Source organism: Trichosurus vulpecula, chromosome 6 (assembly GCF_011100635.1).
Source record: "Trichosurus vulpecula isolate mTriVul1 chromosome 6, mTriVul1.pri, whole genome shotgun sequence".
In the NCBI taxonomy this organism is placed as follows: domain Eukaryota; kingdom Metazoa; phylum Chordata; class Mammalia; order Diprotodontia; family Phalangeridae; genus Trichosurus; species Trichosurus vulpecula.
Window position 1 is genome coordinate 215,287,360 of NC_050578.1, and position 21,772 is coordinate 215,309,131.

General features: G+C 38.2%; 1 protein-coding gene across 1 annotated transcript in view; it reads left to right on the top strand.

Annotated features, from left to right (window-relative positions):
- Nucleotides 1–21,772, top strand: part of ATRN (attractin) — a 243,133-nt gene that overhangs the window by 6,869 nt on the left and 214,492 nt on the right. The window contains exon 2 of the mRNA XM_036764167.1: nucleotides 18,099–18,182. Coding sequence (XP_036620062.1) covers nucleotides 18,099–18,182 — 84 coding nt within the window. The remainder of the gene's footprint in view (nucleotides 1–18,098; nucleotides 18,183–21,772) is intronic.

Here is a 21,772-nt window from a genome sequence, read left to right on the forward strand (position 1 = left end):
CGTAGGTTCCTATTCTTAGCTTTGTTCTCAGCTTCTTACTCTCTTTTACCCTGCATAACCAATGCTTTGCCAAATCTTGCCTTTTCTTCTTTGACAGGGTCTCTTCCATTGACCTGTGTCTCCACTCAAACAGCTAGCTACCTCTTAGTTCAAGCCCTTATCATTTCTCAGATACATTGTTGCATCACCCTCCTAATCGGGTTTCCTGTCTCAAGTCTCTCACTGCTGTAGTCCATCCTACACACTGCTGCCAAAGTAATCTTCCTTGAACACAAATCTGACCATTATGACCCAACATTCAACTCCATTGGCTTTCTGCTGTCCCTAGAATAAAATATAAACTCTATTTAACTTTGAAAGCCCCATACAACCTAACCCCAGCCTACCTTTCTAGACTCATTGGACATCATTTCCTCCTCTCATACCGTGTGATCCAGCCAAATTGTCTGCTCTCTATTTCTCACTCACAGCACACTATCTTTGTTTCCCGAGTCTTTGTACTGACTATTACCCCAGGGTCAGAATACATTTTCTCCTTACCTCTGCCTTATCGAGTACTACCTCTTTTCCTTTAAAATGTGTCTTAGTCACCGTCTTCTGCATGAAGCCTTTTCTGATCTCCCCAACTGCTGGTGCCTTCCCCCCTTAATACCTTGTATTTACCTACTTCATATGTGTGTGCACATGTAAATATATAACTAGATGTATGTTTTGTGTATTTGTTCACTTGATATTTATGCTGTGAATATCTTTATAGGTACCTTTATTAGAATGTAAGCTCATTGAGAGGAGGGATTGTTTCTTTCTTTGCATTTATATCCCTACTTCCTAGTACTTATTAGGCATGTAATATCTACTTGTTGATTGATTGAAGTCGTATTAGTAGTGGTCTAGAGCATTTTGTGAGAAATCAAACGTAGGCCTCCAATTTATCAAGAATTGGGTGGCAAAGAATTTTGTAGCATGTTAGGTAAGGAAGTTATTGTTATCTGTGTGTGGATTTATTTGTAAAATCCATGTATAAGATTTTTTTGATACTTAGATAATTTATTAAGAACTTACTATGTGTCCATCACTGTGCTGAGCATTGGGTTGCTAAACACAATCAAGCCAATACAAGTCAGCCTGTATTCTAAAGGAGTTTATATTCTGGTGGGTGAAGATGGTACATAAAGATGATCTGGAAAAAGGCAAAGGTGAAAGGTCATGGATTTGGAGCTGGTGGCCTGGAAATGAGGTTGGAGGCTTGGTTCAGTACAAGATAAGGTGAAAGCTCATCTCTCACAGCCTGTAGGGGTTCCCAGGGCCAAGTCCAAGTTTTCAGTGGGAAGTAGGTGGGGATGAAGGCAGGAATGGAAAGGGCATGATGTAGAGCAGTTTGATAATGATTTAGTTCATAATGATCTTTCCCTTTTATCCTCTTCTAGCACTTTACTTTTGAACTCTCTTTTATCTCTGATGATATCTTTTCTCCCTGCTAGACTGTAAGTTAACTAGGAAGGCAGGGACTGTGTCTCATCACAGTTTTGTATTTTCCCCAGTGCCTAGGACAGTGCTCTCTGTAAACACTAAGTTCTTACACATTCATGGGATCATAGATTTAGACTTGGAAAGAACCTTAGAGCTCATCTAATTGAACCTTCTCTGTGCCTCCCTCTCCCATATTGTAGATGAGGAAATTGAAGCTCAGAGAGAAGAAATGACATATCTAAGGTAATAATCAACAGAGGTAGGATTTGACCCCAGGTATTCTAACTCCCAATCCAATATTCTTCCCACAATATAAGTTAGCTCTAATGAATGAGTGAATTCGTGGTTGGAGTGAGTAGAAGTTGGATTAGAAAACCTCTAAGATTCTTTCCAATTTTATAGTTTTAGTGTCATTTATGAACAATTTGTTTAGTGTGTGAGTAGCTTAGTGTAATTGTTTAAATTCTGGTGAATTTGGAGACAGACTTATGAAATTTTTATTGCATCAATTTATAGGTCTTAAAATGTTTGTGTGAGCCAATAGATGGTTTATATAAAAATAATTTTGTTCTTAGCCGTAGAGAGAACCTAAGAGCTAATAATTTAAGAGCTTCAAAAGTCTTTAGGATAAAAGCAAAGTCTGATTAAAAACTCATTTTTAATCTACTTTGACATTAAAGCTCATTACATATGTTATTAGAAATGTCTATCTTCTAAGTATTATACAAATATAAAAGTAGTTGCTGAATCCCTTTGAGCAAAAATCGAATTTTTTTTGCCACTTTGTTTTCAGAAGTAGTATATATGAAACTAGCATTGGTAACAGTAGAGATACATGTGTATGGAAAATGACAGGCCTATCATGAAAGCATTCCATTGAAAACATTCACTTTGCTACATCTCTAATCCATCCTTCACTCAGCTGTCAAATTGATCATCTTAAAGCACAGATCTGATCATATTATTCACCTCTTCAATTCTGTAAACTCACAGTTGCACCCTCTTACCTCTAGAATCAAATATAAAATCCCCTGTTTGGCTTTTAAAGTCCTTCATAACTTGTTCCTTACCCCCATCCCCCTGCTTTTCCAGTCTTCTTACATGTTATTCCCCTCCATGTACTCTTTGATCCATTAATACTGGTCTCCTTTTTATTCCTTAAACTTTCCATTTTTTCTCTTCTAATATTTTTATTAGTTATTTCCATGCCTGGAACTCTCCCTCCTCCTCTCATCCTCCTGACTTCCTTGGCTTCCTTGAAATCTCAGCTAAAGCCCCACTTTGTGTAAGAAGCCTTTTCCAGTCCTCCTTGATGTTGGTGCCTTCCCTCCAAGACTGTATCCTTCCCCCCAATTTATAATGCATATATCTTATTTGTATGTAATTATTTTCATGTTGTCTTCCTCGTTATACTTTGAGCTCCTTAAGAGCAACGGCTGGTTTTATTTTTTGCCTTTTTTTTTATATCTCCAGCTCATAGCACATGGTAGACACTTAATAAATGCTAGTCGACTAATTGTTGGTTGATTGATTGATGAAATATTCTTTTTTCAGTCTCTTCTTCCTTCACGTTTCATTGTGTCAGGGTTTTTCTCCTTAAAATCAGAACGTTAGAACTGGAAGGAACTTATTAGACCATCTAGTCAGGACTTAATTCCTCTTCCTCCAATTTTTAATTTTTTACTTTATGGTATTTGTATTTCATTTCTGAATATTTCTTTCTCATCATTATTCATCCCTTATGTTATACTATGAAGATTAAAAGAAAAGAAAACAAGTATTTCAACAAAATCAACCAACACGTTAACTGTGTCTGATAGTTTGTGTGTTATTTCACATCCGTAGCCCTCCATCTTCACAACTAAGGGAGGGAGGTGCATTTCCTCTTCTTTTCAGGGCCAAAACTTCTTGATCATTCCAATTATGGATAGTTTTTGTTTACATTGTAATTATTGTGTACATTGTTTTCATTGTTCTTTTTCATTTATTCTTTTATTGTTGCTTATTTTACCCTGTATCAGTTCATGGAACTCTTTTATTCCTGATTTCTCCCTGTTCATAGTTTCTTGTGACCCAATTTATATTCTATTACATTCCTATACCACAATGTGTTTAACCATTCCCCAGTTGATAGACATCTATTTTGTTTCTTGTTCTTTGCTTCCACAAAAAAGCTATAATTATTTTGATGTATATGAACCTTTCTGTTTTTGATATCTTTATATATATATTCTTGCCATGAGATCTCTGGGTCAAAGGGCTATGGACATTTTAATCATTTTGTTGTTGCTGTTGCAGAGATTAAAATTGTATCCAGAATGGTTGGATCAATTCTCAGCTCACCAATAGTGCATTGGCATGTATGTCTTTTCTGCAGTCCTTCCAACATTGACTTGGAATATTTTATGATCTTTATCAATGTGCTGGGTGTATTCCTCCTCTACTTTTATAGACTTGTCCAAGGTCATTTGGCTAGTAAATGTGCAGTCACATCTCCAGTGCTCATTTTCCTATTCCATACTGCCTCATGGTCTTTGTATTCTGAGTGCCTGCACTGTATCTGGCATACAGCAGGAATGTAGTACATGCTTTCTGATTGACTTTATAGACCTGGGCTCTCACTGATATAAAGCATTCCTTCCAGTGATACAGATTGCATCCATCCATGCCATTTCATCTTCTGTGAATCTTGTCCATGACCTTCCATCAGTTCTCCACAGGAGGTTTATCCAACATGTTAAGGACTTTCCTCTAGTAGTCTTGACATTGTTTGGATAGTGGGGGGAACACTTGGGCTGGCAGTCAGTTGTCTTATCATGCCCATTTTCTTTTCTGGGTATACAGCTTTCTGATAAAATCTCCTATGCAATTTCTCTTTTCAATGTCTGTAATAATTAGTTAGGAACTATTATGTATGCCTTTTTTTTTAAAGCATCAGATCACATCTCAGTAAACTACTCTACCATTATTTGAGGTTCATTCAATCAAAATATATAATTCAGTCAAGATTTTTGTAGCTATTATCTACAGCCCCCAGAATATTCCTTCTTTCTTCCTCAGTGAGTTCAGTGCCTGGCTCATAGTTTTTCCACTCCAACTCTTGTCCCTGTACTAGAGGACTTCAATAGATAGATAGGCAGATAGATAGATATTCTCTCAAGCACCCTAATTTCCTACTTACTCAATCCCCATAACCTGCTTCTCCACTTGATCTCAGTTACACAAAGAAATAATTATACCCTTGATCTTGCCATCACCAGCAAGTGTTCCATTTCCATGTTCATGAGCTCTGAAATTAATTTGTCAGTCAATCTATAAGCACTGATGAAGTGCCTGCTATGTGCTAAGTTCTGTGCTATAGGCCAGGGATAAAAGAAGAAAGGGAAAAAACAATTCTGTCCTCAAGAAGCTCACAGTCAAATTGGGGAGACAACATGCAAACAAATGTGTACAAACAAGCTATATACAGGATAAATAAGAGATAATCAACAGAGGGAAGGCTCTAGAATTAAGAGGAATTGGGAAAGGCTTTCTGTAGAAGGTGGGATTTTAGTTGGGACTTGAAAGAGGCCAGGGAAGCTAGGGGATAGAATTGAGGAGGGAGTACCTTACAGGCATTAAGAGACAGCCAGAGAAGATTCCTGGAGGAATGGTTTGTTTTTATTTTTAATTTTTTTTAATATTTATTTTTATTTTTAGTTTACAACAGATGGTTCTACATAATTTTGAGTTCTAGATTTTTTCCCCTCCCTCCCCCCTCCCTCCCCAAGACAGCATGGAATCTCATATAACTACCACGAATGACTTCGCATTGAATTAATTTATACACTAGTCAAGTTGCGGAAAAGAATTATGACCAATGGAATGAATCATGAGAAAGAAGAAACAGGACCAAAAAAAAACAACAACCCAAAAACAAAAACAAAAGAGAAGAGAAGAGAAAAAGGCGAGCATGAAGTGTGCCTCAATCTGCATTCAAACTTCATAGTTCTTTCTCTGGATGTAGATAGCATTCTCCATCGTGAGTCCTTTGGAGTTGTGCCTGCACCTTGTGTTGCTGAGAAGAGTGAAGATTGTCAGGGTTGGTCCTCATGGAATCCATATATCTGTGGTTGTGTACAGTGTTCTCCTGGCTCTGCTCTGCTCACTCAGCATTATGTCATGTAGGTTTTTCCGGGTTGTTATGAAGTCCGTATCATCCCCATTTCTTATGGCACAATAGTATTCCATTACCTTCATATACCACAGCTTGTTCAGCCATTCCCCAATTGATGGGCATCCCTTTGATTTCCAATTCTTGGCTACCACAAAAAGAGCCGCTATAAATATCCTTGTACATATGGGTCCTTTTCCCGCTTGTGTGATTTCTTTGGGATATAACCCTAGAAGTGGTATTGCTGGGTCAAAGGGTATGAACATTCCTGTGTCCCTTTGGGCATAGTTCCAAATTACTCTCCAAAATGGCTGGATCATCTCACAACTCCACCAGCAATGCAACAATGTTCCAATTTTCCCACATCCTCTCTAGCATTTATCATTTTCCTGTTTTGTTATTTTAGCCAATCTGACAGGAGAGATGTGGTGTCTAAGAGTTGTTTTGATTTGCATTTCTCTAATCAGTAGTGATTTAGAGCATTTTTTCATATGCCTATAGATAGCTTTAATTTCTTCCTCTGAAAACTGCCTGTTCATATCCTTTGACCATTTCTCAATTGGGGAATGGCTTGTATTCCTATATATTTGGCTCAGTTCCCTGTATATTTTAGAAATGAGGCCTTTATCAGAGATACTAGTTGTAAAGATTTTCTCCCAATTTTTTGCTTCCCCTGGAGGAATGTTGGATGTTGATGGAGTGTTTTGTTTTGGGAACCTCAAGAAGGTTAGTAATTATAATCTTTTATCATTCGTTCTTTCTCTCTGCTTTATGATCTCTAACCTTGTTCTTCATCCCATTGCTACCTTCATTCATTTCATTCCTCAGTTCTTTCACAGGCCATAACTTTTACACTGAATGTACTTACCTTCTTTCACCCCTTGGTGAACCAGTTTTATTTTATCATGAATTGCCAAGACTCAACCTTCTAATTGATTTACTGTCCTATTCACTACAATGGCTATTCCAAACCTTTTTATCCCTCTTCCAGCCTCTCTTGAAGTCCCTTTCTTCTGCCTTCTCACCTTGCCTCAAATGTTGCTGAGAAAATTGAGGCCATTCATTAGGAGCTCCTTTTTCTTACCTCCTCACATCACTCAGTTATCTTCCCCTACTTTCTCTTTCACCACTATCTCACATGAAGAAGATGCCCTACTCCTTGCCAAGAGAAAGTCATTTACATACACTTTTGATCCCATTGATCTCATCTTCTCAGAAGTCTATCTCCTTTATCATCTCCACTCTCACTGTCAACTGGCTGCTTCCCTGCTTCCTACAAACACACCCATGCCTCCCCCCTCCTAGAAAACCCCTTATTTGGTCCTACCATTCCTGTGTATTGTCTTATATCTCTTCTCGCTTTTGTGGTTCAATCCCTTGAGAAAGCTGTTTACTCCATTCCCCCTCTTCTTGCTCTCTTCAAAGTTCTCTTCAGTCTGATTTCATGAAGCTGAAACTCTTTCCTCCAAAGTAACCATTGTGATAAGGCCAGTACCCATCAGGGTCTCCCCTGCACAGGTTAAGCTAACCTAAAAAGGGACAAAGTTGGGGCTTGATTGGATGGGGAACAACATTCAGTTGATGTGCCTTAATTGACGCAGCTTCCTCGTAAGCTTCTGTTCTTATTGATGGTGGCTTCCTGATTACCCAAGGAAACAAGACCCACACAAGGGCCCCGTTGGATGTGATGGATGTCTCAAGACTTCATGAGGCATTACTGCCCTACTGACCAGATGGTTTTTAAGAGTTACTGTATTCCCATTGAATATCCCTTCCATGTTAGGGCTGAGTAAACCTCCTTTTGTTAACTATTAAATGACCTTAACATCAAATCTGAAGTTATAGGGTGATGCCCAAGTCAGGGCTGCCCCTAATACCAGTGATCTTTTAATTGCTAAATCTAATGACCCTTTCTCAGGCTTCAACCTTCTTGACTTCTTTCCAAACTTTGACATTGTCAATCACTGTCTTTTCCTGGATAGTTTCTTTTTCTCTGTCTTTGTGACTCTGCTTTCTCCTGATTCTTCTCCTATTTGTCTGACCATTACTTAATCTCCTTTGTTGGACATGCCTACTCTAGGGGTTTCCCATTTTTTTCTTTCTATAATTTCTTCTTTGGTAATCTCATCATTTCCCATGGGTTCAGTTACTACCTTTACACAGATTATTCCCAGATCTATGTATCAGACCCTTGTCTCTCTCCTGATCTTTTGTTTTACATCATCAGTTGCCTCTTAGACATCCCATTAACTTCTCTAACTCAATATGTCTAATGTAGAATTCATAATCTTTCCCCCAAAACATTCCTTTCTTCCAAATTTCCATGTTACTGTTGAAGATATCACCATCCTCAACTCCTCACTCCCACTTATCCCACTTAATCTAATCTGTTGCCAAGTTTTGATGTTTCTGCCTTCACAACATCTCTCCTATACATCCCCTTCTCTCCATTTACATAGTCACCACCCTGGTACAAGCCCTCAGTATGTCATGCCTGTACCATTGCAATAACTGTCTGGTTGTCCTCCCTACTCCAGTATATCATCCACTCAGCTGCCAAAATCTTTGTAAAGTGCAGGTCTAACTATTTTACCCCCCATTCAGTAAATTCCAGTGGCTCTCTGTCACCTCTAAGATCAAATATAAAATCTTTTTTTGGCATTCAGAGCTCTTCACCACCATTCCCTTGTCACCTTTCCAGTCTTGTTTCATTTTACTCTCCTCCATTTTATGATCCAGCAACACTGTCATACTTGCTGTTGCTCATGCTCAACACTCCATATCTTGTTTACCTTTTCACTGGTTAGCTCTCCCTCATGACTAGAATGCTCTGCCACCTCACTATCATCTCCTGATTTTCCTGGCTTCTTTCAAAACTAGGCTTAAATCCCATCTTCTGCAAAATTCCTTTTCAGTATCCCCCACTGCTAGCTCCTTCTAAAATTACTACTCATTTACACTTCACATATATCTTGGATGTACATAGTTTTTGGTGTGTCTCTCTTATTAGAGTGTGAGCTCCTCAAGGGCAGGGACTGTGTTTTTGCCTTTCTTTGTATCCTCAGTGATTAACATAGTAACTGACACATAATATAATAAGTGCTTGATAAATAACTGACTGTTGACTAATCACAAAGGCTTCATTCCATTTATCTCTGTGCCATCTCTGTGCCTTGAGAAGTCCTTGGAAATCACAATTGGTCATTGCATTGGTCAGAGTTTTTGCAGTCATTTAAACAATTGTTCTGTTGGTTCTTTGTAATTTCACTTAAGCCTTCTGAAGTTTCCCAGAATTCTCAGTATTTATCGCTTTTCATGGTATGATAATATTCCATTAAGTTTTTGTATATCACTATTTGTTTAGCTATTTCCCACTTAAGGGATACTCACTTTGTTTACAGCTTTTTCTACCACAGAAAGAGCTCCTAAAGATATTTCTTTATGTATAGGACCTTTCCTTCTGTAGTAGTCGTTTTACTGGGTCAGAGGATATGTACAGTGTTGTGACTTTTGTTAGTATAATTCCAATTTGTTTGCTAGAGTGAGTGGGCCAGATCATTGCCAACAGAGTATTAGCATGTCTGTCTTCCCATGGTCCCTCAACACAATTTTCATTGTTTATCATCTTTGCCAAACTGAGAAAGTGAAACTTTAGAGTTGTTTTAATCTACACGTATCTTATTAGTTATTTGAATTTTCATGTGGTTGAAGGTCTCTTCAGTTGTTCTCAGTTGTTAATAACATTTTTTCTTTTGAAAACTGCCCATTCCTCTCCTTTGACCACTTACCTATTTGGGAATGATTTTTGTTCTTATATATTTCTATCCATTTCTTATAATCTTGAGTATTGGAGCTCACAGGATCAGATCAGAGCTGAGAGAGACCTTAGAGGTCTTCCAGGCAACCATCTGAGGAGTCTGAGGTTCAGTGAGGTTAAATGACTGGTCACATACATTGTAAACTTCTGTATCAGATGGAGAGTTGGCCCTTCAGCTTGAACTCATCCCCTCATGTCTTCTGTAGCAAATTATCCTCTCTGTCATCCCAAGTCTCAAATATTCAGTTTCTTCCCATTTACTGGCACCTTCCTTGGTGCCTACAAATATTCCATGTCTCTCCCATCCTTAAAAATCTGTCATGTAATCTGACCATCCCACTAGCAATCATGCTATATCTCTCCCCTTTTGGGCTGCCTGTGAGAAAGTAATGTACTTTAGGTGCCCCCATTTCTTCTCCTCTCTTTCTTCTAAACTCTCTGCAGTCTGACTTCTGACTTCATCATTCATCTGAAACTCACCTCTCCAGATGTTACCAATGATTTCTTAATTGCCAGATCTTATGGTCTTTTCTTAATCGTCATCCTTCTTGACCTTTCTGAATCATTTGACCTTGTTGTTCACCTTCTTTTGGATACACTCTCCTCTCTAGGTTTTTGTTACTCTGCTCTTTTCTGGTTCTCCTATCTGTCAGACTGCTCCTTCTTAGTCTCCTTGACTAGATCTCTTTCCATGTCACTCCTGCTAACTGGGTATCCCCTAAGGCACTAGCCTGGGCTTTTTTTTTTTCTTTTTCCTCAGTACTTTCTTAATGATCTCGTCAGCTCTCATGGGTTCACTCATCATCTCTGTGGAAATGATTCCCAGATTAATATATCCAGCCCTAGTCTCCTCCCTGAGCTCCATTTCCCCATTACCAACTGCCTTTTGTACACCTTGAATTAGATGTCTCATTGGCATCTTAAATTAACGTGCCTACCACAGAATTCATTATCTTCCTCTCCCTCCCCCATGCCCCCCAACTTCCCTTCTTTTGAACTTCCCTATTGCTGTCAAGGGCACCACCATCCTCTCAGTGACCCGGGCTCTCCGCCTTGGTGTCATTTTTGACTCCTCTCTCATCCCATAAATTGAATCTGTTGCCCTGTCTTATAATTTCTTTCCCTTGCATATACCTCCTTCTTTCTTCTCTTACAAATCACTACCCTAGTTAGACCCACGTCACTTCTTACCTGGACTACTTCAATAGCCTTTCAACTGAACAAGCTCAATAACCTACTAAATAACCTCTCTTCCTCAATTCTAATCCATCCTCCACTCCGCTTTCAAAGTTATTTCCCCTAAATGGCACATCTTTTCATGCTGCTTCTTCCCTGACCCTATTAATTCCAGGATTAAATATAAAGGCCTTTGACCTCCAATACTCTTTAGAACCTGGCCCATTCCTATTGTGACGGTCTTCTTGCATTTATTTCTCTTCATGCTAACACTCTTTGTGGTACAGCCACTTTGCCCTACTTGTTGTTCCATAAGCATGACATGCCCATCTCCCTGTATTACCTCTGACTGGTCTCCATATTTGAAATGCTCTCTCTGCCCACTTCTGCCTTCAGAATCCCTGACTTTCCTGAACTCTAGGAGGTCTTTCCTGATCCCCCAGGAGCTAGTATCTCTCCTTTGAGATGACCTTCCATGCCCTTTGTATATATCTTGTATATACCTGGTTATTTTCATGATTGTCTCCTTGTTTGTCATATGAGTTCCTTTGGGGCAAGGACTGTTTTTACCTTTCTTTCTATTTCCGTTGCTTAGTATAGTACCTGGTCCATACAGAGTGCTTAATAAATACTTGTTGACTGACCAATTTGAGCAGAGGGTCTGTGTTGGTCAGTGGTAGATAAATTGCATAAAGTGAGACCAGATCATGAGTGGCTTGTAATGTTGGTTGAGGAATTTGGACCTTATCCTAAGTTATTATAGAGAGATTTAGTCTGGCTGTAGTACAGTGAGAAGGATGGTTTGCAGAGGTGAGAAACTGGGAGGCAACAAGTTATTCAGTCAGTCAATAAACACTTATTAATCATCAACTATGTTCCAGGCACTGTGCTAAATGCTGGAGATAACAAAAGAAAGGCGAAAGATAGTCCCTGCCTTAAAGGGGCTCACAGTCCAGTGAGGGAGACAATACTCAAACCACTGGACAAACAAGCTATATAGGATAAATTGGAAATAATTAAGGGTGATTGGGAAAGGTTTCTTGTAGAAGGTAGGATTTTAGCTGGGACTTGAAAGAAGTCAAGGAAACCAGGAAGTGGAGATGAGGAGGGAGAGCATTCAAGAGAAAATGCTTGGAGTGGGGTGGTGAAGTGTCTTGCTGGAGAAACAAGGAGGTCTGTGTCACTGGATTTCAGAGTGTGTGGTAAGGAAGTGTAATGTATGAGAAGATTGGAAAGTTATATGGGGGTATTGCAGGTTATGAAGGCTTTGAATGCCAAACAGTATTTTATATTTGATCCTAGAGGTGATAGAGAAACTCTAGAGTTTATTGATGGGACAGGGTGAGCATGATATGGTCAGATTTGCCCTTTGGGAAGATTACTTTGTCAGCTGACTGGAAGGTGGACTGGAGTGGGGAAAGTCTTGAGGTAGGCAGATCCACCAGCTATTACATTTGTCCAAGTGTGAGGTATTGAGAGCCTGCACCCAGAGTGGTGGCAGTCAGAGGAGTAAGGGAGGTCAATAGGATGTTATGAAAGTAAACTACACAAGTCTTGGCAGCAGATTGGATATGAGGAGTGGGAGTGGGACGTTGAGGGTGACACCTAAGTTGTGAGCCTGGATGACTGAGAGGATAGTGGTATCCTTAACAGTAATAGGGACATTTGTAAGGTAGGAAGGATTTTTTGGGGAAAATAATGAAGTCAGTTTTGGACATGTCCAAGATGCCTGTGAGACAGTTTGAGATGTCTCATAAGCAGTTGGAGATTCAAATCTGGAGGTTGGGAGAGAGGTTAGGGTTAGATAAGCAGATCTGAGAATCATTAGCATAGACATGATAAGATAACTTGAAGGTTGTAGTAGTAATCCAGACATGTTGTACCACAGGTCTTGTGGTGACATTATGAATGGAGAGGAAGGAATAAATCCAATAGACATTTCTATGGAAGAAAACAATTACTGGATGAGAGATTAGATGAAGGGATTTGAAGGAAAGTTAAAAATAGTAACAAATTTTCAAGTTTCGGTTACTAAGAGCAATGGAATTTTTTGGTGAAAGTTTCCTAGAATTTCTTTGTATCAAGTATTGCATACAATGATCATTTTTCCCCCTGTACTTTGATGATCTGTGATTTTGTCACTACAGTCACTCCTGATGATACAGATAATGACTTCTCCATACCTTAGTAGATTGTCTTTGGGAGTTCTTGTTGCTATAAAACTTAATACCCTGTGGTTAACTTGGTGATTAGTCTCTCCAGACTTACCTAGTTTGGTCTTTGGTTATATGGTTCAGTACTAGGGAAAAGGAGATAGGAGGAGGGAGAAGAAAAGAAGAGGAAGGAGAAGGAAAGAAGATGGGTGAATAAAAGGGGGATGGGAGAGGGAGAAAAATGGGAGGAAAAGGGAAAGAGAAGAGAGAGTATGGGTTTGTGTATGTCTGTGTGTGTGTGTGTGTGTGTGTGTGTAGTTTAATTTTAGAGAGAGCCTGTGATTTCCTTGGTATAAAGAGCTCTTGATGAGAAACTTACTCTACTAAAGCATATCTTATAACTGATTTGCAACTTGTAGTCATAGAATCATCGAAAGCACTGAGCAGTTAAATGATTTACTCAGCCCATTTTATGTCAGAGGTGTGCCTTGAACTCAGATTTTGCTGATTCTGAGGCCAATTCTCTGTCATCTAAGTAGTATACATTTGATTATGTAATAATGCATAATATTAATTCTGCTTTCAGGCTATTTTCAAATGAGCATTTTCTTGTTTTTACCCTTAAAGTTGTACTTTTTTTGGTCTCTTCACTCTCATTCACCTACTTTAGTTGACTCAGATTCTCTTAACCAGAAGGATACTAGGGAGTAAGGAGATTTTTCTCCTAAACTAAACTTTCAGAAATATAGTCAGGATATTAAATGGCCTGGGTTACTTAATTTGCATAACTTTTCTCTGGTTTTACTGTGCATGTCTGTGGCTTATCTGTGGGGCAGATATTGAGACCAAAAAGCTGCATATTGAGGCCTAATTAGTTTCTCCTAATTTAGCATATAGTCACTGGATATGACCTTAATTAATTTAGGAGTCAGTTTTTGGGCAAGTGGCTGCTATGTTCCCCTTTACACTCTTAATTCCTGTTTCCTATTTATTGTTACTTTACACTGGCTATTTATATATTTGCTATAATAACTAGTGGGGCTGTTGGGGTTTGGGGTGGGGGAACCATAATAAAACACAATTTCAACACAAAAACCAATTCAGAACTTTTAGCCAATATGGTCATGACAATGTATTCTCTGTGTTCCTTTCAGTTTTGTTTATTCATTGCTATATTGTGTGAACATTTTTTCCTAGAATTTGAATTGGAAGGAAATTTAGAGGCTATATAGTCTAGGAATACCCCCAATATTAGCAGGCATTGTGATGCAGTGAAAAGACCATTGGTACTGGAGTCAATTTCAACTCTGATAGTACCTGAATGATCTTGGGGCAAATCACTTAAGTTCCCTGGGTTTCATTTTCTTTATCTTTAAAAATGAGGTGATTGGATTAGATGGCCTCTATGGTCCTATGATCCATAACCAAAAGCTGGCCATCTGGTCTTTGCTTGAATGCTTCAAGTTAGGTTCAGCCCACTGCTAGTCTGTCAGCCCATACTACTTTTGGTTAACTAACTGTTAGGAACATTTTCCCTAAGTTTTGATGAAATGTAGTTCTGTGCAGCTTTTTTCCACTGCTAATATTCTGCCCTCTGGAGTCGAACAGTAGAAATCTGATCCTTTCTCCACATGAATCTGGTCTTTATGATAGTTATTGTGTCCATTTTCCAGCCTAATCACCCCCATTTCCTTTAGCTAATATTTATGTGGCATGGTCTTCAGTTCCCCTTATCATCTTAGTTGTTGACCCTTTCTGGATACTGTCCAGCTTGTGAGTGTCCTTCCTAAAATGTAACTAGGATGCAGCATGATACTCCAGATGTGTTCTGGATGACATCTGGATGACTGGGGCAGAATATAACTCCATCCCAGATACTGTACTTTTACTAAAAGCAACAACAACAAACCAAGTTGGCATTATATTATTTTATTTTGGGGGGGGGTTATGTTAAACTGTTGATGCATACTGAAGTTATGATCCACTAAATCCCAACCTCCAAATCTTTTTTTAGGCAAATTGTTATTTGATGAGAATTTTCCTATTTTCTTTTTAAAATTGATTTTTGAACTACATTTATTTTTAGTTAAATTTTATTTTATTAGCTTTGGCCTGGCAAGATGAATTCTATCGTCCTGGCCTGTTGAAAAAGTTTTTCGATCTAAGTCTTGTCATCCAGTGCCTTTTCCAGCTTTGTGTCATTTACCAGTTTCACAAGCATGCCACTTATGATTTTATTCAAATTATTGTTAAAAATATCATATAGTACAGGGACAGTTACCAGTTCTTGGGGCACTATTATACTGACTAAGATGATATCTTAGTATCTTTAATTGTTAATGAGAAGTCTTAAGAGATTCTTATGTGTTTTTAAATAGTTTTTTTGTGATGCATGATGTAATTTTGAAATTTAATAAGGACATTAGATACTTATTTGGATTTCCATGTGCAAGAGTACTGTAAATTTTTCCTAATTATGAAGTTCTCTCTATTTTTGACCACTTTGAAGTTTTTTTCCTTTTAACACCTCAAATATGGAGTTAACTTTTTCTGTTAGATGACATCTAGAATTCTGAGTAAGATAAATTTTGAAATCATTCCTCTTTCTCCTGAACCTCTTTGTAGATTTTATAACTGTTGACCAAATCTGCCTCCTGAACACTCCTAACTTAGCTTTTCTGACATTACTGTGTTTTAGTTTTCCTCTTAGCTAACTGTTCCTTCTCAGTCTCATTTTCTGGATCATTACCAATTTTCTGAACATCAAGTGTGGGTGTCCTCCAAGGTACTTTTCTGGTCCTGTTTCAATTTTATTCCCATGTATGCATATAAAGCTCTAATCTCTTTTGAATTCTAGTCCTAAATCACCAACTGCCTCTTGCACATCACCTTTCAAACTCATGTCCCAGATGGAGCTTATTATTTTGCCCTTTAAACATACCCTTCTTACAACACGCCCCCCCCCCTTCCTGTTGGGGACATGACCTTTTTTGAATTTGTCCAGTTTTGCAACTTAGATGTCATGCTTCACCCTTTAATATCCCCCATATCTACTTAGTTACCATATCTTATTGATTCTTCCTCTACAGATGTCTCTTAAATCTGACCCCTTCACTTTTATAAGTTACAGCTTTTAACTACTACTACACCTCCAGTGGTTCCCTCTTGCCTCTAGGATTAAAATGCAAATAGCTCATTCAGCCTGGTTTTTAGAGACTTTAATTTAGGGTCATTTACTACAAGAATTGGAATGTGGCTCCTTGAGTTTGAGGAATTAAAAAGCAGATGATCGGTCTCTTCACATATTTCATTTTCTTCATTTGGTGCCAAATGCCTCCCTTTCTCTTCATTTGGTGTCTAGAGACTGATTACATGATAAAAGGCAGGGGGTGGGGGGGGTGGGGGGGGAGGAAATACATGCATAAGACCAAGGGAAACATAGGATGTTCTTTACAGATGAGACTGGAACTCTGTAAGCCTCTAAATATGTGTCCAGATTAGGGTGGTTTAGCAGCTATAAAAATAGTCTCTCAGTTTTCCACTTTTTGCATAGGAAAAGCTTTTTCTCTCATATGTTAGAAATGTGTCTTCCTTTTCAGGGGTTCTGGATGGTGCTTAGTACTTGATTAGGAAGGTGTTACTTGCCATCTCTGCTTTCAGTTTGATGCTTTGGGATTTTTGAACTCAGTAGTTACTTGAGGGGGATGAGAGTATCGAAGTGGAATGTACCTGATTTATTCAAGAATATAACAAGGGGCACACTGAGAGTCTTACTAGTTGCTATTTGCTGCAGGGCCATCTGGGCCCAATTGTATACTTTATGACAGGTACAAAGTGCTCAGATAAATTCAGGAGAAGCATCACTTCTACTTGGTGAATCAGGGAAAGGCTTCATACAGGAGGTGTTATTTTGTCTAGGCCTTGAAGGACAGTTTATACAGTTAGGTACAGTGTAGAATATGAGTAGGAGTGGTGGGAGATAAAAGTCACTTATTCAGTAGATATTTATTAAACACATACTAGGTGCCAGGCAGAGAATTGGATTATAAGGAAAGCTGAGCAATGCAGAATTGATACTTTTGAACTATGGTGCTGGAGAACAGGGAGATCAAGTCAGTCAATATTTAAAGAAATCAATTCAGACTATTGACAAGAAGGGCAAATACTGAAGCTGAAGCTTAGCTACTTTGGCCATATAATAAGGCAGGACTCCTTGAAAAAGACCTTCATATTGGGAAAGATTGATGGCAAAAGGAAAAGGGGATGGCAGAGGATGAGATGGATAGATAGTGTTATGAAAACAATGAACGGAGCTTGGACAGACTTTGGGAGATAGTGGAGAACAAAAGGGCCCTGGGTGCCATGGTCAATGGAGTCACAAAGAGTCAGATACAATTGAATGACTGAACAACAACAACACTAGGTACCAGACACTGAATATACAGAATATGTAGCTACATATATAGGACAGGTAGGAAATAATTAAAAGAGGGAAGGCACTAGAATTAAGAGGAGGCTGGGAAAGACTTCCTGTAGAAGATGGGGTTTTAGTTGGAACTTGAAGAAAGGCAGGGAAGCCAGTGGGCTGAATGAAGAGGGAGAGCATTTCAGCCTTTGAAAGGACAGCCAGAGAAAATGCTTGGAGTTGTGAAATGGATTTTTGTTTATTAAATAGTAAAAAGGCCAGTGTCACTGGACTGAATAGTATATGGTGAAGAATAAAGTGTAAGAAGACTGGAAAGGTGTAGGTGGGAGTGGGGCAGGTTGAAATGGTTAGGTTGTGGAGGGATTTTAACACCAAACAAAGGATTTTGTATTTGCTCCTGGAGGATATAGGAAGCCGGTAGAGTAGAGAGGTAGAGCCAGTTATTGAGTAGAAGTTATTAATATGGGGGCAGCTAGGTGGCGCAGTGAGTAGAGCCCCGGCCTTGGAGTCAGGAGGACCTGAGTTCAAATGCGGCCTCAGACACTTGACACACTTACTAGCTGCACGACCCTGGGCAAGTCACTTAACCACAATTGCCCTGCCTTTCCCCCTCCCCCGCCCCCCAAAAAAAGAAAGACATTATTAATATGGTTGGATCTATACTTAGGGAAGATCACTGGAAAGGTATCCATGAGATTTCTTTTGTAACTCTTTGAGTTTTGTATGATAGGGAGTATATTAATGGACTCTTTGCTATATCTCCATAACAAAGGAAAATTTTCCCCTTTGATATACTTGTCGTTGTGTTTGCTAAAAGTTAAAAAGATGTGTTTTGTTACTGATATATGAGATTCTTGGAAACCTCAATGTTTTCCTGTATTTTTCTTCTTTTTACATTTATAGGCTGACTGGATCATCAGGTTTTGTAACTGATGGACCTGGAAATTACAAATACAAAACAAAATGTACATGGCTCATTGAAGGACAGTGAGTAACAGTTGTTTTATTTTTATGTGATGAACTTCAACTTTAGATTCCATAATTTCTTTTCTGCCAAAGACATATCTGAGTAAAATGCTAGTGATTCATTGCTTGTATCTGTTTACTCTAGTTTCAGACTTCTCTGGCTATGACTTCAATTAAAAATAGATTTTAAAAGGTTTGCTTTGGACCACTGAGTTTTATTTTATTCAGTGCCCCAAATTCCTAATAGGTATGACAAAAAAAACATTAAATTTGTTTATAATATGAATTCTCTTAAATCAATAACCAGTGTTGATTTAATTTTAAAAATGACTGGTCTTTAATATGACCTGATATTTTTTGCTAATTTCCATTACATATTCATGAACTGCTGAAGTGGATATATTTTTATTGGGCCTTAGAATACATTATAGGAAAGATCTTGTCTAAATGTAATTTTTATGGCAGATGAAGAAATTTTGATTACTAGCAAACGTCAGTGAGAAGAATTCATCTGATGTGGATATGTCATGTGCATGTGTGTGTGTACATATGCACATACATGCATATATATATATACACACATACTATATGTGTATACACACTATATATGTGTATATATATATATATATATATATATATATATATTTTAATTTGGGGAGAGCAATTGAATTAATCTTATTTCAGAAAGTGAAGTTGAAAAAGGCATTATAATTTTTAATAATTAATAATTTTTAAGAATGATACTTTCAATTTGCAGATCCTATAAGTACTATTTGTTTAATGTTTGCTTATGTCAAAGCATCCTTTTGTGGTTTAACCCAGTGTTTGCTACATTGGGGAGTATAGAATGCCAAGAATTAAAAGGAGAATTATTATTTGTGGTATATGATAAAGTACTGTTTTCTAAAATATACTCCGAAGGAAAAGAATAAAAGAAAAGGCAGATTTGAGCTTTTCTTTAAAAAAAAGTTTAAAATATAATTCTATTCAGATTAAATGTTAATTGCTTTATGGTATTTTCTTCTCCTTTGTAAGATTTCTCTTACCATCCAATGAATTAAGAAGGATGTGAAAGTTAAAGATTAAATACTAATGTTGTCTATGTGATTGTTTAGCAAGCTGCTTAAATGTTCTTAAAGTTTTATAAAATATTTTTCCCTTTTAAGGCAGTAAATGAATTTATCTGTTATTGGTGGTTAATTTCAGTACAGTTGTATTTTGATTCATTTATTTGAATTTTGCCCCATAAATTCGTTCCTAAATGGACAATTTCTAAAAGTTAGAGCAAAACAGAAAATAGAGTTCTAGAAAGATAGGCCTTACCAGAAGGATCACATACTAAAAGGATAGGCCTCATTTTTAAATATTTTGTCTGGTTGGAAGGGAATGACAGAAATTAGCTCTTGGTGCTCCAGGAGTTTCAGTAGAGTAGTGCATAGAATTATTAAGAAGTGAATAAATGGAGAGGAAGTGAATTTAGTGAGTGTAGAAGATTCATTCTAGATGTTGAGCTTGTGAAAGAGGAGTGAAATATTCACTGAACTACATCAGGAACCAAAGAGGCTTGTACTTGAATTAGAGTCCACCTGATAAATTCACAGGCCTTTGCTTGAAGTCCTCTAGAGAAGGGAGAGCTCACCATCTTCTGAGGTAGCCCATTTATGCTTTTCAGTACCTGATTGTTAGAAAGTTTTTCATTCTTTTTCATTCATCAAGCCTAAATCTGCTTTCTCTGTAACTTCCTCCACAGCTTGGTTCTTGTTCCATGGCCAAGCAAAACAAATCTAATCTCTCCTGCAAATGACAGACAGCCTTTTGGATACTTAAAAATAACTATCATGTTCCTCTCAAGTCTTCATAGTTCAGGCTAAATATCCCGAGTTTTCAGTCAATCTTCATATATCATTGTCTCTAGTCCCCTCAATATCCTGGGCATTATACAGTTTATCAATGTCTTTCCTAAAATGAAGTGCCCAGAAAATATATCTTATGATCCATTATCATTGATTTTTGTCATTGAGCTTTTTGTTATTCTTTCTATGCACCGCTGATGCTCTTAACGTCAGTACAGTAAAGCTTTTAAAACTTGAAACTGTTGGACAGTTTACTCAGCCAGTATCAATTTCAAGTTGTGCCATTCATAATTTTACTTTTGTTTTCTTGTAAAAGGCTTGAGTCCTGACCCTTGTAATGAGGTTAAAGTCACTACAAGTTTCAGACACTCATTTTCTGAATGGAACTTGTTGGTGTCAGTTACTCAGTAATGTATGTGCCGGGTGCTGTACTAGACAGTGGAGGTAAAAATAACACAAATTAGACCTTCCTGGCCCACGGGGAGAGGGACATGATACATTCATAGAAAAGTAAGTACAGAATATTTGAAAAATAAATCAAAGTAACTTTTGGAGAGATCTTTGAGTTCTAATGGATGTGGAGGTAATGGGAGATAACAGCACAGGGGTGCAGGGTTGCCATGACAACTTGTGCGGAGGCACTGAGGTAGAAGATAAAATATACTCTGCAACCAGCAGCAAGAAGACACGTGCATGAAGAAGAGTAATCTGTAATCAAATTGGAAGGATACGCTGGGGCCAGATTGTAGAGAGCTTTAAATGCTTTTTTGAAAAAAGAGCATTTGTATTTCACCCTAGTGGTGAAGAGGAGCCATGGAACAGTGTGTCAAACTTAGACAGAAAATGAGGTCACCTGTACATAAGGATCCCTGTGGACTTAGAAACCCACATACTAACATCATCTATGTTTTACTGTATTTTTTATTTATTTTGCCAAGTGTTTCCCAATTCCATTTCAATCTGGTTTCAGCTGCATGCACTCAGAAATTCTGTGGATGCATGCAGCCCTCATCAGTGTATTTGACACTTCTAATGTGGAAGCTTCTTGAGCAGAAGAGGAGAGTGACTTGGTCCAGCCTGTACTTTAGATCAGTTTTGCAGCTGTATGGAAGATGGATTGGGAGAAGGGAGAGACTGGATACAGGGAGACTAAGTAAGAAGCTCCTGCAATAATCCAGGCAAGGGAGTAATGGAAGGGCCTGATCTAGGGTGGTTGTGTGAATACAGAGGAGACTGACAACAGAGAATATTGATGAGGGAGAATCAACAAACCTTGGTAACTAATTGTGAACTATGGGGATCAGGGTAATTGAGTGAAGAATTGAGAGACCTAGATTGCAAACCTGGGTGACTGCAAGAATAGTGAAGCTTTTGACAGAAATTGAGAAAAAGTACACTGAATAGGTGGAGTTGGGAGAGGGAAGACAATGAGTTCTGTTTTAAATCTATTGAGATCGGGATTCCTGTAGGGTTTCCAGGTAGAGATGTCCAGCAGAGAGTTGGAGATGTGGGAATGGAGCTCAGGGAGAGAAATAAGGGCTGGTTATGTAGGTTTTGGAGCAGTCTGTATGGAGATGATAGTTCAGTAGAGGAAAGAAATAAAGTCCATACCAGAACCCTGGATTTATACCTGGACATGATGTTCCACATCATGTAGGACGTACATGATGCTCCTTCCAAAGCAGATCTGTTAAGCAGGTAGGGAGAAACCAAGAGAGGTGATTTCTAAAGCCCTGGGAGAAGATACTGTTATTCAGA